The 27,354-nt window shown below is 39.4% G+C and overlaps 1 protein-coding gene across 7 annotated transcripts in view; it reads left to right on the plus strand.

Moving 5' to 3' along the window:
- The window catches only part of REPS2 (RALBP1 associated Eps domain containing 2), a 215,280-nt gene extending 194,907 nt beyond the window's left edge, over positions 1 to 20,373 (plus strand). For all 7 annotated transcript variants that reach the window (XM_032840750.1, XM_032840754.1, XM_032840753.1 and 4 more), the window contains 2 exons: positions 685 to 790; positions 18,771 to 20,373. In XM_032840750.1, the coding sequence (XP_032696641.1) occupies positions 685 to 790; positions 18,771 to 18,839 (175 nt within the window). In that variant the 3' untranslated portion in view covers positions 18,840 to 20,373. The remainder of the gene's footprint in view (positions 1 to 684; positions 791 to 18,770) is intronic.
- Positions 20,374 to 27,354: the final 6,981 nt, after the last annotated feature.

A 27,354-nucleotide genomic window follows, 5' to 3' on the forward strand; every position in this document is an offset into this window, starting at 1 on the left:
AGAGATTGTAATGGGCAAAGTGGAGCAGACGGTCACCCTAGTTAGACGTGTTCTGTGAATTTACTATTGACTTAATTTGGGAATAATGTTATTAAAACATTTTCTCAAGTGCCACAGATGTATGCTGGTGTATGCACATGCATGAGCGTGTGTACACACACACACACACACACACACACACACACACACACATACTCTCAAGCAGTCATGCCTAATAATAAAGAAATGAAGGAGAGTTGTATAGGACGGCCAAGTTTTGTAGGATTTTTCCTAACGAGAATGTTCTTCTATTCATTTCCTTCAGACCTGTCCACAGGGGCCACTTGCAGGTCTTTTAAATGCCATTAAGGCTTACACGAAAAGGGCATTCTAGTTAATGTGGTTTGTCAGGAAGAAATACTTATTAAAATGTCTTGGAATAAATGGAATGCGAAGTTTGAAAAGGTCCAATTCACAGCTTTTCTTTCAAGTTATAAAATGGGAACTACTTCAGGTGTAAATAATTCATCCCGACAAACGTGTTTCGTTTGGCGTGTGTCTGCCTGCCTGTGAATATGTGATATTCTTTTGGAGCCTGTGGCATTAGTCCCTCATTGAGCACTTCTCATGAGTCAGGGTGTTCTGACCCGCAAGGGTCCGGACCTCTGAGTTCTATTTCGGTGAACTGTTTGTACTTTTTTATAGACAGTCTTCCAAACAGAAGAAGGCAATTCAGACTGCTATCCGCAAAAATAAAGAGGCAAATGCAGTGCTGGCCCGGCTGAACAGTGAACTCCAGCAGCAGCTCAAGGTAAGGAGCTTCCCGAAATTGGATTACCAGGCTTTTCTTCTGGTGGTTTTGTTTGGACCATTGGCCAAGCACTTGGTTCCATTCCATATTGGTAAGACTGGCGTCTTTGTTGGCAAACCTCTTTTGGAAGGCAGAGAATTGCTGCACTTCAGTTTCATGGGTTGGTTCTTGTATGTTTAGGGGAAGACTAGTAACTTGAATGTGCACCTGCATATTGTGTATTAGTGATTAGGACAGAGAGTCTGTCACAAAGGCTGTCTGAAGCATTCTTCATTGCCGAAAGCTTCTGGACAAGCCTTTGATTGTTTAGGTCCTCTCTGAATGATGGTCTACTTACTTAGGTGGAAGAGAGTATAGCCCTGATACTGTCAAAGGCCCACCCCCTCCTGCAGGCAAATGGTTCCATGTCACCTTCGCAAGAACATCCCCCCTCTCCTTACCACCTCTTTGTCTTCCCCATTCCTCTCCCCTGTGTTAGTTTTCCAGGACTGCCATAACGAAGTACTACAACCTTGGTGGCTAAAAGTACCAGAAATCACTTCTCACAACTCTGGAGACTAGAAGTCCAAAATCAAGGTGTCAGCAGAGCCATGCGCTCTCTCTGAAGGCTCTAGGGGAGAATCCTTCTTTTTCTCTTCCCACCTTCTGGTTGTGGCTGGCAATCCCAGACGTTCCTCGGCTTCCAGATGTGTCATTCCAATATCTGTCTCTGCTGTCTCATGGTATTCTCTCTGGGTCTCTCTGTCTGTGTCCAAATTCCTTTTCTTATTGTGTCCTCTTATAGGGACACCAGTCATTGAATCAAGGCCTCCCCAAATTTAGTATAACCTCATTTTAATTACATCCCCAAAGGTCCTGTTTCTCTATGAGGTAATATTTACAGGTGCTGAGGGTTAGGACATAAGTGTATCATATTGGGGGACACAGTTCTACCTACTGCATCCACTGATTCTCTCCTGCATCATTCCCATCCACATAAACGTGCTCCAGTACTGTCCGTGATCTTGACCTCACATCCTTCTTCAACTGCAGCCCCCTCTCTCTTTTCTCCTTCATAGCTAGGTTGCTTAGGAGTTGTTTTCATTTACTCTCTTTCCTCACCAACAGCTTTTTCTCTCTCCACTTCAGTGTGGCTTCACTCTCCTCCATTCACACCCCTCCTGCAACCAAATCCAACGGGCCTATTTTGGTGTTACTTGACTTTTCAGGAGAATTCTACACAATTGGCCATTGCCTCCTCTGAAATGGCCTTTCTCACTGGATTTGGACTACTATATTTTTTTCGTATTCCTTTCACTACCTCCCTCTCTCGCTACTTTCCTTCCTTCCTGGTGCCTCTCCCTTAGCATTCAGTGCTATTTCTTCCTTCTTTGATTTCTCTTTTATTATTCCCCCTTTGCCGTGATATTTTTTTAGGGACATTTTCAAGCATACAAGAAAGGCAAAAGAATCCTATGGTAAATACTTTTATAGCCACCTCTTTTAACATTTTACTATGCTTGTTTTATCACATATCTACCCCTCTGTTCATCAGTCTACCTTATTTTAAACATGTTTTTCAATAAATTGCAGACATCTGTATGCATCCCCTAAATGTTGCAACGTGTGGATCATTAACTAGTGTTCAGTATATTTACAGATTTCTCTGATGATGTTATGTTTTACATATAGTGAATGCACAGATCTTAAGTGTGCTAAGTTTTTACAAATGCATGTACTTATGGAACCCAAACCCCTACTATTGAGATATAGAACACTACCACTACCCTCCGAGGCTGCCTCATGCTCCTTCCTTGTCAATTCCTGCCCCCACGTGCATGGACGCAACCACTGTTCTTACTTTGTTATGCCATAGTTTTATTTATTCTGTAACTCTCTATAAATGGTGTTCTGTAACAAACTTTTATGTAAAGCTTATTTCACTTAGTATTACATTTTTGAAATTCATTGATACAGCATGTGTCAGTAATCCGTTTCTTTTTACTGCTGGATAGTATTCCATTGGGTGAGTATGTCGCAATTTCATTGTCAGTTCTTCTATTCATACGCACTTCTATTAATACACATTAATACACACTGGAGCTGTTGCCAGTTTTTGTCTATTTTGAAGAAAATCACGTTTTTGAATAAGTCTTCATGTGGAAATATGTCCTCATTTCTCTTGGGAAGTACCCATGGTTCGGATTAGTAGGTAATGTGGTGAACATATGTGATTAGTTTTGTTAGAAACTGCTAGAGCTTGGGGTGCCTGGGTGGCTCAGTTGATTAAGCGACTGCCTTTGGCTCAGGCCATGATCCCCAGGGTCCTGGGATCGAGCTCAGCGGAGAGCCTGCTTTTCCTTCTCCCTCTGCTGCGCTCCTGACTTGTGCATGTGCTTTCTCTTTGTCTCTCTCTCCCCCGCGCCCATCAAATAAATAAATAAAATCTTAAAAAAAAAGAAAGGAAATTGCTAGAGCTTTTCCCAAAGTGGTTTTAGCATTTTGTACTCCTCCCACTAGACTGTGAGAGTTCCTGTAGTTCCACATCCTTGCCTCCATTTGGTGGTGGTCTATTATAATTTTAGTTGATCCTGTGGCAATTTAGGTTTGTTTTTTTTTTTTTTAAGATTCTTTTTTTTTTTTAATAGATTTTTATTTATTTGACAGATCACAAGTAGGCAGAGAGGCAGGCAGAGAGAGAGAGGAGGAGGAGGCAGGCTCCCTGCCAAGCAGAGAGCCCGATGTGAGGCTCGATCCCAGGACCCTGGGATCATGACCTGAGCCGAAGGCAGAGGCTTTAACCACTGAGCCACCCAGGCGCCCGGCAATTTAGTTTTTATTTTGCATCTCCTTGATGCTTAATTTTGGTCAGCATTTTTTATTATAATTATTTTCCTTTCATATATTTTATTTTATGAAGTGTCTATTCAGAATATCTGGCCATTTAAAAATTTTTTTTAGTCTTTTTTGGTGGCATTGTAAGTAGATGCTTTTTATATTATCTTGGTTACTAGTCCTTTGTTAGAGATCTGTTTTATAAATGTTTTCTTCCAGTCTTTCATTTTCGTAACTATATCTTTTCAAGAACAGACTTTTTAAAATTTTTGTAAAGTCTAATTTATCGGATTTTTTTCCTCTTATGGTTCCTATTTTCTTCCTGTATAAGGAAACTGCCTACATCTAAATTATGAAGATAGTCTCCTATGTTTTCTTTTAAAGGTGTTATTGTTTTAGCTTTTGAATTTAGGTCTAATTGCTTTTTTAAACCACTTCATTGAGGTATAACTGACACACAAAAGCCGATGCATATTTAATGTATGCAGTGTGATACATACAGTTGGAAGATAATTATATATCCATGGACCCATCACCACAAGTTATGCCATAAAAGTATTCACATCTAAAAGTTTCCTTTCCTCTCTTTATTTATTCTTATTCTTTTTATTATTATTATCATTTCATTATTATTCTTTTGTGTATGTGACAAGAGCACTTAACATAAGATCTACCCTCTTGGCAACTTTCTAATTATACACTATAGTAAAATTAATTGGAACTATGAGATATAGTAGATCTCTAGGTCTTACTCATTTTGTATAACTGAAACTTTGTACCGTTTGAATAGTACTTCTGCATTTCCCCCAGCCCCTGACAATCACCATTCTAAACTCTCCTTCTATGAGTTTGACTATTGTAGATTCCTCATATGAGTGGTGTCACTTAGCATTTGTCCTTCTGTGTCTGGCTTATTTATGTCCTCCAAGTTTTATCTATGTTGTTGCAAATGGCTGAATTTCTTTCTTTTTAAAGGCTGAATAATATTCCATTGTATATCTATATATTTTCTTTATCAATTTGTCCATTGGTAGACATTTAGGTTCCTTCCGTATCTTGGCTGTTGTGAATAATGCTACAGTGAACATGAGAGTACAGATATCTCTTCAACATACTGATTTTAATTCCTTTGGAGATATACCCAGAAGCTGGACCATATTTGGTAGTTGTATTTTTTTCAGTATTATTGAGATATAATTGACATATAACACTGTGTATAGTTATACAACATATTAATTTGATACATTTACATATTGCAATATGACTGTCAAAGTATTGTCAATACCTTTGTCACCTCACATGATTACCAATTCTTTTATGTAGTGAGAACATTTAAGATTTACTCTCTTGGCAACTTTCAAGTATGTCATACAGTATTGCCAACTATAGTCACCATGTTGTACATTAGATCCCTAGAAGTTAATCATCTTATAACTGGAACCTTGCATCCTTGATTAATATCTCTCCATTTCCCCTCCAGCCCCTGGCAACTTCCATTCTACTTTCTGTTTCTGTGAATTTGGCTTTTTTACTTCCACACACAGGTGATAACACGCAGTATTTGCCTTTCTTTGTCTGACTTGTTTCCCTTGGCATAGTTCCCACAAGGTCTATCCATGTCACAAATGACAGGATTTCTGATTTCCTTCTTCCTTATGGCTGAATAGTACACCATGGTATGTATGTACTACATCTTTATTCATTCATCTGTAGACAGATACTAATGTTGCCTTGGCTTGGCTGTTGTAAATAATGCTGCAGTGAACGTGGGAGTGCAGATATCCCTTTGAGATGCTGATTTTTATTTCATTTGGATACCCAGAAGTGGGATTGGTGGATCATTTGGTAGGGTTTTTTTTTTTTTTTTTTAACATCATGCTGTTTTCCATGGTGGCTGCACCAACTTACCTTCCTACCAACAGCGCAGAAGGATTCCCTTTTCTCCACATTTTTGGCAACACTTATCTCTTACCTTTTTGATAATAGCCAGGTGTGAAGTGATACCGCACTGTAGTTTTTTGTTTTTTGTTTTTTTAAAGTAGGCGTCACACCCAACGTGGGGCTTAAACTCACAGCCCTGAGATCAAGAGTTGCATGCTCTCCCGCTGAGCCAGCCAGGTGCCTCTCATTGTGGTTTTGATTTCCATTTCCTTGGTGATTACATTTCCTTGGAGATTGGGCATCTTTTTACATTCCTGTTGGTCATTTGTTTTAGTATGTTGTGTTTCCATTTTCATTTGTCTCAAGATAGTTTTTAATTTCGTCTTTGACCTATTGGTTGTTCAGGAGTGTGTTAATTTCTACATATTTGTGAATTTTTCAGCTTTCTTCGTATTAGTTGATTTCTACTTTCATAACACTGTGTTTGGAAAAGATGATTTGGTATGATTTCAATCTTTTTAAGTTTTGTAGGGCTTGTTTTGTGACCTATTGTGATATATCCTGGAGAGTGTTCAATGCCATGTGTATTCAAGAATATATATTCTGCTGCTGTTGGATGGAATGTTCTTTCTGTCTCTTAGGTCCATTTGGTCTAAAATATAGCGCAAGTTCAACATTTCCGTATTGATTTTCTGTCTGGATGATATATTCATTGATTTCTCCCTTCAGATCTGTTATTTGCTTAATGTATTTTGGTGCTCTGATGTTGGTTACATACATATTTACAGCTGTTATATTTTCTTGATGAATTAACTATTTTAACACTATATAATGACCTTCTTTGCCTCTTGTTACAGTTTCTGGCTGAATATCTGTTTTTTCTGAGTTAAATAGAGCTACCCTGCTCTCTTGGTTTTCATTTGCATGAATTACCCTTTTTCATCCCTTCACTTTGAACCATGTGTGTGACCCTGAAGCTGAAGTGAGCCTCTTGTAGACAATATATAGTTGTGTCTTGTTTTTAGCCACTTTATGCCTTTTTGGTTGGAGAATATAATTCATTACATTTAAAGTAATTATTGACAGGTGAGGACTTACTAATATCTTCTTACTGTTTTCTGGCTGTTTTGTAGTTCCTTTGTTCCTTTCTTCCTCACTTACTGCCTTCTTTTGTGAATCAGTTTTGTGTAGTGGTATGCTTTGATTGTCTTCTCTTTATCTTTTGTGATTTTACTGTAGGTTTTTGCTTAGCGGTTACTGTGAGCTTTATATAAAACATAGCTATAACTGTCTGTTTTATGCTGATAACTTAACTTTGATTGCATATAATAACCCTACACTTTTACTCCCCTCATTTTTGTTTTTGATGTCACATTTTACCTTTTTATATTGTATATCCATTAGCAAATTATTGTAGCTGTAGCTGCTTTTGTAAAATAATTTTATTGCCTTAATTGTATTAATTCCTTTAATACAATTTAATAATCCTTTAAAAGTTACTCTCTCACTTTTTTCCCTCAAGGTATTAACTGGATGCTAGTCGCTCCAGTGTTGTGCCTATTAATGTTTTATGTTCTTGGTTTTTAGGATTCTAAGTCATAAAATTTCAGAGCTTTAAGGGAACTTAGAAACCCTCCTTCCACAGATGGGCATAGCAAGGCCCTTGAAATCTGTGTGACTGGCCCATGGTCACTTAGCTACCATGTGACAGAGCAGAGGGGGAGTAATACCAAGTCTCCAGCACCTTTGGCACTCTGCTTTCCCATCTGGTACTGATTTGCTTTTTATTTGTTTATTTTTTATTGAAGTATAGTTGACATACAATGTTATATTAGTTTCAGGTGTATAAAATAGTGATCCTTCGATTCTATGGATTACTCAGTGCTTACTAACACAAGTGTAGTCACCATCTGTCACCATACAGTGTTATTATAATATTATCGACTATATTCCCTATGCTGTGCTTTTCATCTCCATGACTTATTTTATAACTGGAATTTTGTACCTCTTAATCCATTTCACCTATTTTGCCCATCCTTCCACTCAACTCCTCTCTGGCATCCACCAGTTTGTTCTTTGTATTTAAGAGTCTGGTTTTTTTGTTTGTTCATTTGTTTTATTTTTCAAATTCCACGTATAAGTGAAATCATATGGTATTTGTCATTCTCTATCAACATATTTCACTTAGCATTGTACCTTCTAGGTCCATCCATGTTGTTGCAAATGGTAGGATTTCATTCTTTTTTCTGGCTGAGTAATATTCCTATTTGTGTGGGTGTGCATGTGTGTATCACATTTTTTTACCCATTCATCTATTGATAGAAACTTGGGTTGCTTCTGTGTCTTGGCTGTTTTAAATAATGCTGCAGTAAACATAGGGGTGCCTAAATGTTTTCAAATTAGTGTTTTTTATTTTCTTTGGATAAACACTGAGTATTAAAATTACTGGATCATATGGTGGTTCTATTTTTTCCTTTTTTTGAGGAACCATTATACTGTTTTCTATAGTGGCTGCACCAGTTTACATTCCCACTAACAGTGCGTGAGGGTTCCTTTTCTTCATATCCTCACCAGCACTTGTTATTTCTTATCTTTTTGATAATAGCTGTTTTGACAGGTGTGAGGTGATATCTCATTGTGGTTTTGACTCCAATAACTAGTGATGTTGAACATCTTTTCATGTGTCTGGTGATCATTTGTATGTCGTCTTTGTATGTCTTCATTATTATAATGAATCTTGAAATGCCTATTTAGGTTCTCTGCCCATTTTTTAATTGATTGGGTTTGGTTTTGTTTTGGTGTTGAGTTGTATAAGTTCTTTATATATTTTGAATATTAATCCCTCATCAGATAAATCATTTGTGAATATCTTCCCTTATTGATTAGGTTGCCTTTTTGTTGATGGTTTTCTTTGCTGTGCAAAAGCTTTTTATTTTGGTATAGTCCTATTAGTTTATTTTTGTATTTTTTCTCTTTCCTGAGGAGACATATCCATAAATGTTGCTAAGGCTAGTATCTAAGAGATTACTGCCTATGTTTTCTTTTAGAAGTTTTATGGTTTCAGGTCTCACATTTAGTCTTAATCCACTTTGAATTTATTTTTATGTATAGTGTAAGAAAGTAATCCAATTTCATTCTTTGGCATGTAGCTGTCCAATTTTCCCAACACCATTTATTGAAGAGACTGTCTTTTTCCCATTGGATAGTCTTGCCTCCTTTGTCATAAATTAATTAACCTTATTTTTTAAAAAAGATTTTATTTATTTATTTGATAGACAGAGATCACCAGTAGGCAGAGAGGCAGGCAGAGAGAAAGAAGAGGAAGCAGGCTCCCTGCTGAGCAGAGAGCCTGATACAGGGCTCGATCCCAGGAACATGGGATCATGACCTGAGCTGAAGGCAGAGGCTTTAACCCACTGAGCCACCCAGGCACCCCATTAATTAGCCTTATAACTGTGGGTTTATTTCTAGGCTCTCTTCTGTTCTGTTGATTTATGTGTCTCTTTTTGTGCCAGTACCATACTGTTTTGATTACTACAGTTTTGTAGTTTTGTAGTATATCTTGAAATTTGGGATTGTGATACCTCCAGCTTTGTTCTTCTTTCCCAAGTTTGCTTTGGCTATTTGAGGTCTTTTGTGGTTTCATGTGAAATTTAGGATTATTTGTTCTAGTTCTATGAAAAATCCTGTTAGTATTTTGATAGTGATTGAATCTGTAGATTGCTTTGGGTAGTATGGACATTTTAACAATGTTTGTTCCCCCAATCCATGAGCATGGAATATTTTTCTATTTGTTTTTGTCATCTTCAGTTTCTTTCATCAGTGTCTTATGGTATTTAGCGTATAGGTCTTTCAACTCCTTGGTTAATTTTATTCTTACATATTCTTTCTGATGCAAATGTCAATGGGATTGTTTTCTTAATTATTCTTTCTGCTCCTTCATTAGTATTTAGAAATGGAAGAGGTTTCTGTATATTAAGTTTGTATTCTGCAACTTCACTGAATTCACTTATTCTAATGTTTTGTTGGTGCTGTCTTTAGGGTCGTCTGTGTCTAGTGCCCTCATCTGCAAATAGTGGTAGTTTTACTTTATTTTTACTGGTTTAGATGCCTTTTATTTCTTTTTCTTGTCTGATTGCTGCCACTAGGATTTCTAGCACTACGTTGAATAAAAGTAGTGAGAGAAGAGTAGACATCCTCATCTTATTTCTGATCTTAGAGGTAATGCTTTTGGTTTTTCACCATTCAGTATGATGTTAGCTGTGGGTTTTTCATTAGATGGCCTTCATTATGTTGAGGTATATTACCTCTAAACCCACTTTGTTGAGAGTCTTTATTATGAATAAATGTTGTACTTTGTCAGATGTGGTTTTTGCATCTTTTGAGATAGTCATAGGGTTTTTATCCTTCTTCTTGATAATGTGTGATGTATCACATTGATTGATTTGCAGATAGCTCTAGGTATTTTTAATTCTCTTGTCCTTTTACCTTGTAATAGAGTTAAGTGATTAACACCCCAACATATTACAGTATTAGAGTATTCTGAATCTTACTATATAATTATATTTACCAATATGTTGTATTTTTTTATTTTTTCAAGTTGCTGATTAACATCCTTTCATTTCAGCTTAAAGAACTCCTTTCCACCTTTCTTGGCAAGGCTGGTCTAATGTTGATGAACCCACTCAGCTTGTGTTTTTCTGGGAAAGTGTTTAATCCTTCTTCATTTCTGAAGGACTACTTTGCCAAATAGAGTGTTCTTGGTTGGCACTTTTTTTTTCTTTTAGCACTTTGAATATATTATCCCACTCTATCCTGGCCTGTCTCTAAGGTGCTTGCTGAGAAATCTGCTGAGAGCCCTTTAGGGGTTCACTTGTAAGTTACAGACTTCTTTTCTCTTGATGATTTTAAGATGATCTGTCTTTGATTTTTGGCAGTTTTACTATAATGAATCTTGAAGAGGGTCTCTGACTTTGGTGATCCTTATGAGCTTTATGAACTTGGATCTCTATCTCTCCCCAGTTTTGGGAAGTTCTCAGCCAATATTTATTTAAATCAGTTTTCTGCCCCTGTCTCTTTTCAACTTCCGGAAGTCCAGCAAATCACATATTATTTCTTTGAATATTACTCCATAGATAATGTAGCCTTCCTTCACTCTTTCTGGTTCTTTTTTGTTGTTGTTCTCTTCTGACTGTATAATTTTAAACTTCTGTCTTATGTCTCAAAGATTCTTTCTTCTCTTTGAGCCATTTTGATGGTTTTGCTCTCTGCTGTAATTTTTTTTCATTCATTCTTCAGCTCCAGAATTTCTCTTTGATTCTTTCTTATGACTTCTGTCTCTTTGGTAGACTTCTCATTTTGTTTGTTAATGCGGTTTTCCTGATTTTGTCTTTTTGTGTTCTCTTGTAGCTCAGTGAGTTTTCTTAAAACAGCTATTTTAAATTCTTTAGCAGGTAAATCACAGATCGCCATGTCTTTGGGGTTGTTTACTGGACATTACTGCAGTATTTTGTTGGTGTCATGTTTCCTTAATTTTTCATGTTCCTTGATATTTTGCATTGCTATCTTCATATTTGAAATAGCAGCCACTTTCTGCAGTCTTTATGAACTGCCTTAGGAGACAGGTATGTTTCATCAGTCCTGCTAGGGATTCTGAGGCTTTCTCAGACCTTTTATGAATGTACCTGCTTGACATTTCTTGCTCCCTCTTGTGGCGGAATTATTACGCTTATACGCCTTCTCCTGATCCTGCAAAACACTGCGCTAAGTGCTAGCAGCCTCTCTATTGTTTTTACCAAGGTGGCACTAAAGCTCAGTTTTGTTGTCTCTTCGTGACCCACCAGTCTGAGCCGGCACAGCCTTTCTGCATGTCCTCACCAACCACGTGCCAAAGTTTGCTGCCTAGGGAGTGTGAACAGGTATGTGGTACAGGATCGGGGTGTGTGTGTGAGAGAGAGAGTGAGTAAGGCTAGAGGTGTGCTGGGAAGTACCCTATGGGCAGTGGGAAGATCCCCAGAAGCTCACGAGCAGGCTTCTTGATGAGTGCTGTTAACACATTTGGTAGGAACCATGTTTCCTTTAATATCTTTTGAGGGTCCTATCTGCTGCTCTCCTAGCTGCTTTCTGTCTCTCAGTCATGCAGTTCATAATTCAGTACTCTGGACGGAGCAAGAGAGAATTGAGCCTCCTTGGCAGTGTCCCACACAGCTGGGGAAGCTGGGTGTGTACTCACACACTCTTGTTACCCCTGTGGGGGAAATCATGGGCTGAGAAGATCTCTCTTGGCCCTAAGCTGTGCTACCTTGTGATGTGAGTAGAATGTTACAGTTCCTCTTATCTCCTCCAGTGCATCCAGACTACTATTTTTTTTTCCCTCTAGCATTGTGCTAGAACTTCCCTGTTAGAAATTTAGATTTCCACCAAGGCTCTGTCATTCATGGGTGATTGTCTTAAACAGTGTTTTCCATCGACTCCCAGATAGTGGCTTAGAGCTGGTTCAGAGGGCAGTGCAGGGTCCAGAGTTGGGACTGAGGTCTGTGTGCCTATTACCCAGTACATGGCTGGGTGAGACTCCTCCTGGATCTCTTGGTGTATGTATGGTACTGTATCCCACAGTTCCCACAAAGGCATTTTGCCCATGAATGAAAGCCAGATTTTTTTTTTGACGTTGTTGTTGGCTGGGGGACATGGACAAGAGATGTCTTATACAGCCAAGATGTTGATGTCACTCCTGGTAATTTTGTCATTTTTTGATGAACTTTCATAGTGTTTTCCATAGTGGCTACACCAATGTCTATGACCCACCTCAAATTAAGTTTTATGTATGGTTTGAGATTAGGGTCAAGGCTTATTTTTTCCTTACATCAATACCTAATCTAGCACCATTTGTTGAAAAGAGTTTCTTTTCCTCCTTGGATTACTTTGGTCTCCTTGTCAAAAGTCTAATGACCATATAAGGGTAGATTTATTTCTGTTTTTTTTTGTTTGTTTGTTTGGTTTGGATTTTTTGAGAGAGAGCAAACACGCCAGTGGTGGGGGTGGGGGCAGAGGAAGAGGAAGAGAGAGAATCTCAAGCAGACTCCACAATGAGCATGAAACTGGACATGGGGCTCAATCTCACAATCCTAAAATCATGACCTGAGCTGAAGACAAAGAGTCAGATGCTTAACTGACTGAGCCACCCAAGCACCCCTGGGTTCTTACTCTGTTCCATTAATCTATTTGCTGATTCTTAGACCAGTACCACACAATCTTGATTACTGTTACTTTATAGTAAGAAAATCCAGTGGTATAAATTTTTCAACATGCTCTTTTTCAAGATTCCTTTGGATATTCTGGGCCCTTTGCTTCACATAAATTTTAGAATCATTGTGTCATTTGCTACAAAATAGCCTCCTAGGATTATGATTGGATTTGTTTGAATCTACAGATCATATTAAGGAGGATGAAAATCTCAACTGTGTTGCATCTCCCAGTCTGCTAGTAGAGTACATCTTTCTAATTATTTATATCTTGTGAGATTTCTCTTACTAGTCTGAGTATACATGTATTACATGTGTCTTGCTAAATTTATTCCTAATTTTTCGTGACACTATTGCAAATTGAATTGGTTTTTAAATTTTCATTGTCTCATTGAGTTGGTGAAGGTTATAGAATATAAGGTCAACACATAAAAATCAATCATATTCTTTATGTAAGTAATGAACAACTGGTAACAGAAATATGAAAAACACTGCCATTACAGTATCTTGGCACCCTCTTCCTCCAGATGAAATACTTAGGTATAAATTCATCCAAACACATAGGTTGTGAATATTGAAAACAACTATAAAGTGCTGCTAAAAGAAATCCAAGACCTAAATAAATGGAGAGACACATTCGCTTTTCATGCATTGAAAGACTTAACATAGTAGTGATGTTCTTTTTCTCTAAAGTGATCTATAAATTCACTACAATGCCAATTTCACAGTGCCAGCAGGACTTGTAGGTATAGATCAGCTAATCTTACACTTTTTGTGTAAGGGCCAAGGAACTTGGATAGTTAAAACATTTGGAAAAGAAGAACCAAGCTGGAGGAATCACTTTAGTATCAGGCTTCAGTAATCAAAACAGTATGGGCTTGTGGGGAGGGATTGATGTATAGATCAGTGGAGTAGGATAGAGGGCTGTGAAGGAGAGTGCACGAATATAGCCAATCCCGTCTTTGACAAAGGTGCAACATCAACTCATTCAACCATTGTTTTTTAAGAAAGAACGGGTCCTCCATATGTGAAAAAAAATGAACCTTGATCAAAACCTCAGTCTTATACAAAGATTAACTTGAAGTGGGTCATAGATGCAAACGTAAAACATAAAGGTATAAAACTTTTGGAAGAAAAGATTGGAAAAAATGTGCATGACCTGGTGTTAGAAATGATGCCAGAAGCATAACCTAGAACAGAAAAATTAAATTGTACTTCATCAAAATTAAAAATTTTTGCTCTGCCTTAAATACTGTCAGGAGAATTAAGAGACAAGCTACAGAATGGGAAAAAATATTTGCAACTCACATATTTGACAAAGGACTTGTATCCAGATTATATAAAGAGCTCTCCAAACTTAAGAACTCTCAAAACTCCAAAAACTCAACTTAAAAATGGGCGAAGGACTTGAACAGACACTTCACCAAAGAGGATATAAGGATGGCAGATAAACATGTGAGAAGATACTCAGCATCATTAGCCATAGGGAAACACAAATTCAAACTGTGATTGTGTACCACTCCACACGCACTAGAATTGCTAAGACAGAAAATAATGACAACACCAAGTGCTGGCAGCTGGGACGCTCATGCACTGATGGGACTGCAAAATGGTACCCCTCTCTGAAAAGTCATTTGACAGTTTCTTAGGAAGTTGTAGGTACACTGACGATGTGACCCAGTAGTCCTACTCCTGGGTATCCATCAGTGAAATGAAACCTTGCGTTCAGTCAAAAATCCGTACATGAATGTTCGTAACAATTTTATGTGATGACCAAAACCTGGAAACAGCCCAGATGTACTTCAAAGGATGAATAGGTTAAGTGTGGTACGTTCACACAATGAAATAGCACTCAGCAGTAAAAGCAGTGATACACATAACTTGGATGAAACTCAAAGATGTTACAGTGAGTGAGGCAAGCCAGGGTTGAAAGGTTTTATACTTTTTGATCCCTTTTATTTGACATTCTTAAAAAGAGAAAACTATAGTCCTGGGATACAGACTGGTAGTTGCCAGAGGTTGTGCATGAAGGTGAAGGTTTGTAGATCAGTGAGTTGTACCAGGGAGCTTTTTGGTTGTAGGAACTGTAACGTCCCCTCTTTGTGGTGGCAGTTACACAAATGCATACATGTGTTGACATTTACAGAACTGTACACTAAAAAAGTCAGTCTTACCATATAATAAAAAGATGATTTTTTAAAATGTCAAACTTCATTCTGTTTTATGAATCTTTGTAGGTGAACTTGTTTTTGTTTTGTGTTTTATTGTTTTTCTCCCCTCTTACTTTGCTTTGGTATAGATAATTTTCATATACTGTTCTCTCTTCTTGGTAAGCCCTTTTAATTTGGAAACCCATATTCTTCAGTCCTGAGGGTCTTCTTGGTTTTTATTATTGTTGTATTTTCTCCATGTTTTTCTCAATGTTTCTTCCTCACCCACCCACCCCCACTCCCCTGCCCATTTTCTCTGTTCTCACTTGCTGATATTTTTCAGACATTGAAACTCTTAGCTTGTTGGTTCTCTAATTTTTTAATATTTTCTCTCCCGTTTTCTGTCCTTCTTTATTTTTGTCTTTTTGTCCATTTCTGAAGACTTAGTTAATTTTAAGTTTCAAACGGTTGTTTAATAACCAAGAATTCATTTTTTGTTCTCTGTTTCTTTTTCAAGGTATCCTATTCTCATTTCTTTGTTGTAATATCTTTTATTACTGGTAGTAATTTTCTTCTTCCTGAAAACTTTTCTATTTTCCTGTTATGTATTTCTTATTAGATGTTTTCCTTCAATATCTGATGGTCCTTTGCTTATGTTTAGGAGAAGGATGCAGGTGCTCACTGGGTGGGCGTGCATAGCGTCTTATGGGGCTTGTCAGTTTTGAGCTTCGGCCTCCAACAGTCTGGTTGGGCTGTATAGTTGGGAATCCTTCCAAGGCAGTATCATTGGTGCTTTCTTTTTAATCTGATAGAATTTCCAGAGAGATTTTTTTTTTTATCTCCTACATGGAGGGAAAGACCTGGTTCAGTGGAGAGAGAGGGCTGTGGGTCTCAGTATCTAGAATATTTATTTAATCTCCTTAGTTCCAGTCCAGTGTCTCGTCCTCAACTGTATCTCTGTACTGCTAATCAAGAGGCCCTGTGTTGTACCTTTTCAAGGAATAACTCTTCAGTATTCTGCCCCAGTAGCAGGAAGAGGCTGGGGAACTAATTGCTTCTGAAGCTAACTTTCAGCCAACACACTCTAGCCATCCTCCTCCCCTCTTCCACTTCCGCTTACGTAGGTATCTGGCTCTGCCAGCTTTACTCTTTCAGAGACTCTTCTCTGTAAAATCAAGTGGGTTCTTGTTTCGTCCCCAAGCTTAGCTTAGGTTTAGTTTTCTATACTTGATCTGTATGAGGGAAAATGTTCTAGCTCGAGTGATGCAGGACCCTTGAACAAAGGAGTATTTGGGTCACTTTATGGACAGACCCCACCATGCAGCAGCGTAACAACTGGTAGAATGCCCACATTTATTTTGCTTGGATTTGCTGAATCATTTACTTCAGTCATCAGTTTGCCTTCCTGCTTGCCAATTGTATTGGTATCACTCCTTCCCTTGTGTTTGTCTTGTTCTTGTGTGTTTGTGACTTTAAAAAAAAAACAACAAACGGGTTTTTTTTTTCTATTGTTTTAGTGGAATTCTAGTAGGGACTGAGTATGCCGTGTGTGTTCAGTTCTATCTTTCACCTACAACTTCTGTCTATATTCTTTTGCTGATGATACACAGTCTCAGCGCTTTGAAGATCAGCCATAGCTTGGTGATCCTCAATTTCTGTCTCAAACTCTACTTCTCTTACCTCTGGTCTTTGGACATACAATTATAACTGCTCACTTGCCATTTCCTCTTAATGTATCTAATACACACCTCAGACATTTCATTCCCAACCGTCTCTTTGAAATGCCTATTTCTCATCTATTCTTGTTCTCGGTACCACTTACTGACCACCCACTTGTGTAGATCCCAAATCTCCTTCTTTCTTTCCTACATCAACTTCATCAGCAGGTCCTGTCCGTTCTAAATTCAAAATATATCCAGAATTCATCTAGTTCTCTCCATCTTTGTGGCTGCTACCCTGATCAAAGTCATTTTCATTTCTCACCTGGGTCCATGCAGTAACCCTGCAACTCCTCCCTGCCTGCACTCTTGCCCTGCTCTACAATCCACTGTCTACGCAGTAGCCAGAATGAACATTTTTAATTAAAAAAAAATTTTATTGTGTTAGTCACCATAAAATACATCATTAGGTTTTGATGCAGTGTTCCAAGATTCATTGTTTATGTATAACACCCAGTGCTCCATGCAATCCATGTCCTCCTTAATACCCATCACTGGGCTCACCCAACCCTCCACCCCCTCCCCTCTAAAACCCTCAGTCTGTTTCTCAGAGTCTGCAGTTTCTCATGGTTTGTCTCCCCCTCCGATTTGTCCCAATTCACTTTTCCTTTACCTCTCCTAATGTCCTCCATTTTATTCCTTATGTTCCACAAGTGAAACCATATGATAATTGAATAGCAGCAATGGCCACAGTTGCCAAACTGTGGAAAGAGCCAACATGTCCTTCAACAGACGAATGGATAAAGAAGATGTGGCCCATATATACAATGGAATATTATGCCTCCATCAGAAAGGATGAATACCCAACTTTTGCATCAGCATGGATGGGACTGGAGGAGATTATGTTGAGTGAAACATTTTGAATTCTAAATTAAGCCACATCCATTCCCTGATTCAAAACCCACAAAGCTATCCCCCTGTACTGTGAATGGTGTCCACATTCCTGACTGTTTCCGTAAGGTCCTTGCCTAACTCTCAGACTTCAGCTCCTACCAGTGTCTTCCTGGCTCCTTCTCTGGTGACACAGGCCTTTCTGGTATCAAACACACCAAGCTTGTTCCCTCCCTTGGGGCTTTTGTAGTTGCCATTTTGTCTCCCTGAATATCCTTCCCCCATGTCTTCATATGGCTCACCCCTCCATTCATTCAAATCTCTGCTCAGATAGCATCACCTCTGAGAAGCCTTCCCTGACTAGCTGCTCCACCTGTCTTCCAGATATCTCTGTTACCTCATCTTATTTATTTCCTTTTGAAAGTATCTTGTTCTTTATTGTCTTTCTCTAGCCATTTGAGTGTAAAGCCTGTGAGGGCATTGGTCTGATCGATCTTGTTCTTTGCTGGTACCATCACACCTAGAGCAGAATCTGGCTCATAGCAGATGGTTAATCAAGGAGTCTTGGACAGCTAGGTAGGAGGGGAGGGTGAATAAATGCCTTTTGAATTCTGTTTGTATGGTTAGCAAGCTGATTCTTCCTGGGCATCTCAGAATCGAGCCTTCCTAGAGTTCGTTCCCATCTTAACTGATTCTACTTCCGAATGTCTTTAACTGTCCCCCCGTCTTCCTGCCAATAAGTTTCTTTTAGGGCCGAAAGCTTGAATTCCCAAAGAGCAGATGGCTGATCCTGTTTTTCTTTCTCCCTGCCTTTAGCCATGCAGTCACACCTTCGGCTGTATTTTGTGCAGGAGCCAAGATGGTATTTTGGTGGAGGGATGGCCAGTGCATTTGCTCATCCCTCAGACCCGCCGGGGTGTGGTACTGGACTAGAAATGAGAGATCACAGCTAGAAATTGAGCCCTGCTGACTCACCTGTCACTATTAGCATTCTGCTTTTGCTTTTCTGCTCTCTCCCAGTGTCTTTTGATTTTTAACATCGACTTCTGCCAGCCAGTGATCCTGTTAAAACCGCCAGTGAGATTGAGGCCGGGGTGGTGTCAGTCAGTTGCATTTCCTCATCTTCAGAGAGGAGCTGCGAGATGACAAATTGTGAAGCCGCCTCTGTCTAGTCACCAGTTGTAAATACGATGCCTTCTAGTCGGCTTGTCCTAGAGTCATGTAGTACTTTAGTGTTTGTGGGTCCACCTACAAGTGTCTTTTTAATATCTGATGAATTAGGGATGAACCCAGGAAATGACCCCTTTGCTTTTTTGTTTTCTTCTCTCTGTTTTGTACAAATCAGGAGGTTCATCAAGAACGGATTGCATTGGAAAATCAGTTGGAACAACTTCGTCCAGTCACTGTGTTGTAACCCCCAAGATTCAAGTAACAGTGGGTGACTTTTTCTGCCAAGATATTTCCTTTGAATATTTCAACCCAACTAATTGTCATAGAGATGTCCAAGACTGTGTGAAAAACTGCAAGCCGCGGAATATAATCCACATTTCCTTTTCTCTTGTACGTCCCTTAGACATTTTACTCTGGTGGAAAAAATACAACTGATTATCACACTTGAAACTGTAATTTCAGTGGAATTTATCTTCCATTCTTAAGTACTTCCTCAAGTTGTTAGATGTTGCTCCTTACCAAAAACCAATCTTCTAGCAATTAAAAACAAGTAGAGCATTATTTATTTAAAGAATTTATGATTTGTATAAAATATCAATACCTAGTACCTTCAGGATGCTTGTTTTATTTTTGTATGTATATCAAATACAGTAGGTTGGTTTCCTGAATAATTGGGATTCCAACTGGATAGTCTTTGGCATGATGATAATAAAAGTGAAAACTAAAACAAGAACATCAGATTTAGACAGGCACTGTGCCCTCTGCCACCATATGCCAAAAATTGCTTCTCTAGTGCCATTTGGACATTGTATCTAGCTATAAATAATACATAACTATTGTTTTCTGTTGAATGACAGAGATTTATTGGGTCTTTGCACCTCTGTAAAGTGGAAGTTTTGTCAAAGATCTATTTACCTTGGCCCAGCTAGGCCATCAACTCCTAGAACTCAGTCCTTTCATGTCAATTTTTGGGCAAGAGCAGTCTGCTTTAATCGCCTCACCTGATCAAATTAAATAAATAGTTGTCAGATCTCTACTTTTATCCTGCATGGGATACCACGTCTGTGAATGCATGATTTTGGAGACCACACATCAGATGTGAAAGGCTGAAGAGACTGTTTGGACTGATCAATATTTGTTGCTTGAACCCAGGTACCCACCCTGGAGAAGAAGGGGAAATGGTGGTTACCAGCAATCCAACAACTCTGGTAGTTATTTTTGTCTTTGTTATTTTAACACGGATTGTGATTGTATTGAGTATGAAGGAATAATGAAAGAAAACTGATCTTCACTCTGGATATACAACTGTTTGTTCTCTGTGAAGTCTACCTTGGGAAGTGATTGGTTTATGCACTGACTAGCGGAGCCCAGCTGTCTCCAGTGTATGTGATGTAAGACCGTGAGCTCAAATCACACGAGCCAGTATGCTGTAGAAGTTTTGGTCACCCGCTCCTCCTGAAAGCCCAAGGTGAAAGTGGGAAGTGAGTGACCCCACAGGGATCAGGGCATGCCCACTCTCACATCACTTTGAGAGACTGATTACAAGAAATGCTCTCTCTTGTGCATTTTGCTAATTTACCCATTCTTAGAGTGGAGGTGTGGGGTGTGCCTGGGGTCCTTTTTGAGGTGGTTTAGGATAAGGGATTAAGCCTTTGGTTGCCATAGAGTTGACAGCTTTTAGAATAAGGAGGTGTTTATTTAATGCTCCCTTATTTTATTTGCAAGCTTTATCAATGGCTTAATGGTAGAAGAGAAAGGCTCAAGCAGATGTTTTCCCAAAGAAAAACAAATTGTTGGTTCTCTTCTGTGCATATGAAAAGATTTTTGAATTGATTTGATTTTGAAAATCCCAGAGTTTGAACCATTTCTCTGGTCCCCCTTTCCTTCCCTTTTGGTTGTTTTTTCTATCCCTTGGGAGGGGTGTGGAGTCATTTTAAATGCTTCCTAAGATTATGAATGGGCGGTGCAGACTTTCGAGGTAACCTCTTTTCCCGTGTCCTGAGATCTAGGGGCTAAAGCTATTTTTATCAACAGTGTCCTTGCTGCAGACATTCCATAGCATGCTTAGCTTTTGTTGCATTCCACTCGGGAAAGATTGTGTGCACTCTATCTCCTCGTCTTCCATGCCTATGCGCTCCCTCGAGATAGCACTGTGTGTCCAGTAAGGAGGCATACGAACTCAGGAATGTTAGTCTTTAGTATACATTTAAAAAATAGTGCTATGTTCCCCCGCCCCCATCAAATCAGTGCCAGAGTGAGAGAAATTAGGAGGTGGGGTTTTGTTTAGCCGGCTTGGTTTTTGCTAAAGGAACAAACTCACATTGGACAATTCAAGTCCCATGAGTTGCATAGTCTCACCAATATTTTAAGATGAGCATTGCATTAAAGCATACATCAATGTCTATACCCTCTGATTGCACTTAGAGGTGACCACAGTGTACTAGTTGCTTAGAAGTGGATCAAAAACAAACAAACAAATGTATACTATTATTATTACCTGACCAGTGCGCTTCTTCCATGTCTCTGTTTTCTCAGAATGTGCACTTCTAATTTAGGATTATAACTCCTGTTAATGTTTCTGTGAGCCTTCACTGTGGTGTATAGGAAGGCTGTGTTATTGAAATCACCATTATACCTCTTCTACAAAGCTTCTCCAAAATTAGATCTGCTTGTTGGGCAGAATTCAATGGACACAATGTCGATGTTGCCCCCATCCGTGGGGGTTTAATAAGCTTGTTGTTCAGTGGTCTTCCTTCAGAGGGGTCCTGTTGTCCCAAGGATGAAAGCACAGTAGGAATTGATAGTGGGCTGATGGGGTGCCTCAGTGTCTCTTGTAAGTGGTGTGTTGCTTTTGCCCTCTCCTTGTCCAGCAGACATGAAGTAAAACCGAGAGGTAGATATTTGGAATGGAGGTGCATGTTGTAATCAAGGCAGACACTCGGACTTTCTAAAGCCAAAGCTGAAGTCCAAACTAAAGTTGGAAAGATCTAACCGCTTCATGAATGTTGGAGAAGTGCTTTGGGCCTGATTGGGAAGGGAGACATCTTAGTTGGAAGCTAGGCCCATTTTACTCTCCTTGGAGAATAGGATGTCAGAGCTGAGAGGACTTGTACCTGTCTTCTGCAGTTTGCTTGTGGGGAAACCAAGGCCATCAGACACTACATTTTCTAGCCCAAGAATCTGTAGAAAGATAACTAGTGGCAGAGTTGGAATGCCAGCTAATGCTACAGATTCTAAGTCCCATCCTCTAGCCTCTAGCAGTACTAAAAATAGGCAAGAAGGGTTCCTTCTATTTACCATGTTGAATTTTATTTACTTAGTAAGTCTTCAAGTATAAAAACATGTTTCAGTGAGTTTTAGATCTAGATATTTCTGTTGGATTGAAGCAAAAAATAAAATCTGAAGGGAAGAATATGGTTGAACTGTTTGATCTTCTGAACGCCTCACCTTTCATGATGCAATAAATTACTCCGAGTTTTTTGGCAGAACTTTTGACAGCTGTTGCTTTGAATGGATTCCATTCCTGTATTCCTTATGGGAGTTTGTTTTTAAAATAGACTACTGCGATGGAAATGAACTCAATATGTAGTAAGTTACAGTTTTCTTCGATATGTCTTTAGTTATGTGGGTTGCAAATGTTCGCTTTCAGCATATTTTAGGGGGAGTAATCAAAAACATGCATTTTTCTTTGATTTCCTACCAGTGTCTGAACTGTCATAAAGCATTCTTCTCTTCCTATGTGACTTGATTCTATAGTCTCTTTATAAATGATAATTTGTCTATTTCTTAAATGATCTCTCAACTGTGGTAATAATAGAGGTGTACTTGAAAGATCAATAAGAAAATCATCTGGAATGGATGTTTTTCTTGCAATTAAGACAGGCATTTGCAAATATCTTCTTCTAAGCAGTAGTTGGAAAGATCTCAGTTACAGTATAACACCTTACAGCTAAAAAAATTTGTTCAGCACAAACTACAATCACACCTCCTGACTAGACCTCACCAAAGGAATTTAATTTTGAAAGTATAAAAAAAGAATTCCAAACATCATAGCAACCAGATATTCCTGTATTATTGACTAAGACTTAGTAGTTCATGGTTTAAACATTTTGAACAAAATGTAATATCAGTTTGAAGAAAGAAGGTCTTTTTCTCCACTCGTTAAATAAATAGAACGCCAGCGACTTCGGTTTCTCTTTCCAGCTGGCTTATTCTGTTGCATTCTTTGAAAACTCTGATTTCGAAGGATCTCTTGAATTTACACTTTAGTGATGGGTGTTTTGTTATGTTCTTTTTTTGCATCCATGACTTAGTGTGGTTCAAATTACTAGAAGAAGTGGGGATTTGGGTTTCTGGAGTTCTGAGGTGGCACCTCCTCTTTCAGCACGGGCCGAAGGCTATTGCCCACCAATGCCAACAGCTCGGTGACTGATGGCAACTGGCATGTGAGTCTTAACTCTGCGAGCCACCCACTTTGCTTGTTTGCAATGAGAAGTGCATCTGATTTTGTGACCCTCCCAAGAGGAACTGTAAGACCAGGCATGGAGGACCAGACTTGAAAAGCAGCACAGAGCCTAAGAGCTGCTGTCTCCCTCAGCAACAGGCGTTCAGAGGTTGCCTTACAGGTGTTCCCTGAAACAGCCAGTCTGTTGATGTGAACGAGAGATGCCAAGTACACAATTGCTTTTAGGCTTAGATAGTTAATTGTCTACATTTGCTAACCTACATGATGATAAAGTCAGGGTTTCAACTGAGAGGACTCATCCTAGTTACAGAAGCCTTGCTCCATTCTTAACAATGGGAAAACCTTTATTTTTTTGTGTGTTCGATGAGTTCTCCTGTCTTGCTCTAAGCTAAGTTCATGGCTGTGGGAAGTTGGAGAAAACGGGTTTGAGACTCTGAAGACCAGAGGACAAGGGACTTTCAAGGGGGCTTGTATTGGAATTTGAGGGCTATACTAGGGAAAATCAGGGACCAGTTCCGTCCTACTTAAGTACTCTGTTGGACAACAGGACTGGGTCCTAAATCTCCTTCACAAAGCTCTGCCCTCAGAACGGCACAGTTGTTGCAAGTACCCCATCATATGGCAATTGAATCGGCTGAGATTTGTTGTTTTTGTTTCATCTTAAGGCAACTTGTATGAGGACTTCACCTGTACCTATCTTGGGAACCGGGTGTACCTTTTTCTTTAGCACTGCCATTCTTTTTGTCTTCATCGCAAATACGATGTTCAAGAAAGCCAGAGGCAAGAAGGGCCATTATAGTCTTTATTGCAGTGGGCCAGGAGAGAGAATGAGCTGATGATCTAGTTTAACCTTGAGAATAAAAGTGTATATTTTTTCACTACAGGTACATTGAACAGTAAAATGAATAACAGCAAAGTATATATTTGATGCCTTCTGTCTTTTCATAATGTGCTGACAAGTTGTGTTAATAGTTTACTTAGCCAGAGTCTTACTCGTTTGCTAGGCCTTAGGAATATTACGTATATTGATCTTCAACATAAATAAATATAGGGTAACCTGTATTTGGATTGTAACTTGTAGACTGTAACCTTACTGCCTCTTTTTCACATTTGTTGGAAAGTCTGTGAAGAACATAGGTTAAAAGTCTCCTACTTTGGGAAACGTACATGATGTGAAACTGGGGTGCTATGTTAAAAATAAATGTATGATAATAAGTGTGGCTCGTCTGGAGTCTTGGTGTTGATATGCTGCGGCCTGCATTTGGTTTTGTGTATTTCGTGGAGGTGCCATGGAAAAGAGTTGGAGGTCTTCCCAATTAAATCGAAGTCTGAGGTTTGATTATTTTTACCTCCTAGTGATCTGAGGTGGGCCTTTAAACATCTGTACGTGGTAAACACTGGGCGATCATGGGGATCATGCCTAACTCATAGTGTGTTTCAAAGATCCACTGAATTGAAAACTTGACTTAATGTGGGGTCCAGGTAATTTGCTTCATCTTATCAGAATTCTTTTTGTTCAAAAATGTTCCCATCATCATATCCTTAGTTGGAGTGTAGAGATGAAGGGGGAGAGATCAGGAAGAGTGGGCATGAGAGCCTAGCCAGGTAATCTGACCTGTCAGCTGGAGTTTCTTACTTTTAAAATTTGAATACTTTTAGGAGTCCACCAGTCTCCTATCATATGGGGGTTTTATTCTGTATGGTGAATGCATATGGTGGGCTACACATGGGATATTTCTAGTAACCTAGTAGTTCTGAACACCAAGTGAACTCTGGAAAAAATCGTCTATGATCTGGCTCATAAGCTTGGGCACTGGAGATCACCTGGCCCTGATCTTTCCCAAGCACTGGTGAAGATCACTGTGCCCCTCACTCTGGAGATACAAGAGACCTGACATCCTCTAGGCCAGTGGTACCCAAAATGTGGTCCCTGGACCAGCAGTGTCAGTGTCATTGGGGAACTTATCACCGGAGAACAGTGAATCCGGGACTCTGGGAGTGGGCCTGGCAGCGTTCGGGATGACAACCCCTCTACGGGATACTGATGTCCACTAATACTGAACTACTGCTCTATATAACTTCATTTTACAGCCAAAGAAGCCGTGGTGCAGAGAGGCAACATGGACTCATCTAGGTCGTGATCAGTTAATTGACAGCAAAGGATCAAAAGGTTCCCAAGGGCAGACATTGTCCAGTGGCCAGTCATGAGTTCATTCCCTCTCCTGATCCTCCCTCCACAGATACCTGCCGTGCTTCTGCTGTGTGTCAAGCACTGTGTCAGGAGCTCAAGGTGAGACCTACAATACAGGATCCCTGCCCTCGAGTTGCTCACAGACCCCTACGTGGGAACTGCAGTGCAGTGTGGGACAGTGACTAAGATATATGAGGGTAGTCTGACTGCTGTGAGAAAGAACCCCAGGAGTAGAGTGGCTTGACCCAATGGACGTGTATTTCTCACTACAGTACAGAGTGGATGTTCTTAGTTGCGCTATTTTCTTTGTGGTTACGTGGGGATCCAGATTCCTTTCATGTGTGCTTTCATCTTCCTCTAGGGCTAGAGAGTTTTCTCTTTTTTAGCCCATGTGTGGAGAAAACAAAAAGATACTATGGGAAAGATACAATTTCTCTTCACAGAAATGCTGCACATCACTTCTTTGCATACTTACTTCATTCCCAGAGCTCAGGTGACAACACGTGACTGCGACGTAGACTGGGAAATGTGGTCTAGCTGTCTGCTCGGGTGGGAAAAGCTGTAGTGAGCACATTGTCCACCAGGAGGCGCTGGGCCAGTGCGCTCCAACAATGCAGGCTGTGCGGGTGGGACATCTGATTGGGACTGTGGGGATTCAGGAGAGCTTCATGGAAGAGTCATAAAAAAGGGATAGGCATTAACTAAGAAAAAGAGAGTGTTCTGGGCAGAGGGAGCTGCGTACGTTAAGGCAAGGCAGTATAAGAACATGGAAAGCTTCTCTAGAAGGAGGAGCCAGTGGAGCGTGGAGGGGAGCAAGTGGCAAGAGTGGGTACGGAGGGCTGGATGGGAAGGCATGTCATGAGAAGACATAAAGCCTCCTGAAATTCTAGCCTCTTTTAAGATTTAAGCACAAATGCATGAAGTCACTTCACTAATACTCAAGGAGAGACTTGTGTTCTCTTGATTTTTATCTACCCCCCGAAAGGAAATGCTTCACTGGAAGACTGTAAACCAGTGTTTGTGACGTGAACCAAATCTGTTAATTTGATTTGTTACCCATCTTCTGGTATGTGTTGGACAAAGGACCAAAGCCCAGAACACAAGGGACTAAACCCTGCTAGGCAGGAGCTCTGTTGGATGACGGGATGCATTTTCCATCCACACTTCTTTCTTTTTGGGGGAGATAATGGGCGCTCAGATGACCAAGAGGTGCAGGGATCTTCTGTTCCTTTTTTCTTTCTTTTTTCTTCTTCTTCTTTTTTTTTTTTTTTTTTTTTTTTTTTGGCAAGAAGGCTTAACAAAGTACAGAAATGAAGACTTTGGAGATGAAGCTGAAATACCGATTTGTTTGGAACATGAGTTCTCATTTGAATTTATTTAATAATTCTGAAAATCCCTGAGTCTGGGGGAGAAATGCTCCCAAGTATAGCATCTCTGTGGCATACTCCATCTTCAAAGAGTACTGCCATATTGTTTTTCAAATAGGTGTTTTGGAATTGCAGGCATTGGTGTTGGCAGGCCTAAGTGATTTTCTTACTGCATTTGTTTTTCAATCATAGAGTAAATATGTATATATAAATACATATATTTAATATTTATATAAGTCAATATATATATATTTAAAACAAAAGTAACCACAGTAATTGTTTTGAACATAGGCCAACAGAATATTTGGGAGGGTGCATTTTAGCATTGGCCAGTGTCTAAACAAGTTTAGAACCACTAGCACATGGTGAAAATAAAAGACTGACTTGTGGTCAGTTTTATTACTGTTTTGGGTTTTTTTTTTAAACTTTTTACAGAGAATGCACCCCAGTTTCTTGGACTTGGGGTGGACCACTTGTGTCCTAGATATACCACTGTGGAACAGAGTGCATGCCTCCACCCCTGGATTAGACTTACTCAAAGCAACAAAGCTGAAGGAAAGCCAAGGGGAAGAATGATAATGCTTGGGGAATGAAATAAAGGAAAGCAAAGAAAATTAAATACAGATACAGAGAATTGTGATGTAGGACCTTTGAAATGCAAATGAAATTGGCTTGAACCTCAACCCATGTGTGGTGAGAGCCTGCATCTCAGTCCTTCTGGAGGCTGTGAGAGGCA

The sequence above is a fragment of the Lontra canadensis genome, unplaced genomic scaffold, assembly GCF_010015895.1.
Source record: "Lontra canadensis isolate GAN:19392208 unplaced genomic scaffold, GSC_riverotter_1.0 scaffold116, whole genome shotgun sequence".
In the NCBI taxonomy this organism is placed as follows: domain Eukaryota; kingdom Metazoa; phylum Chordata; class Mammalia; order Carnivora; family Mustelidae; genus Lontra; species Lontra canadensis.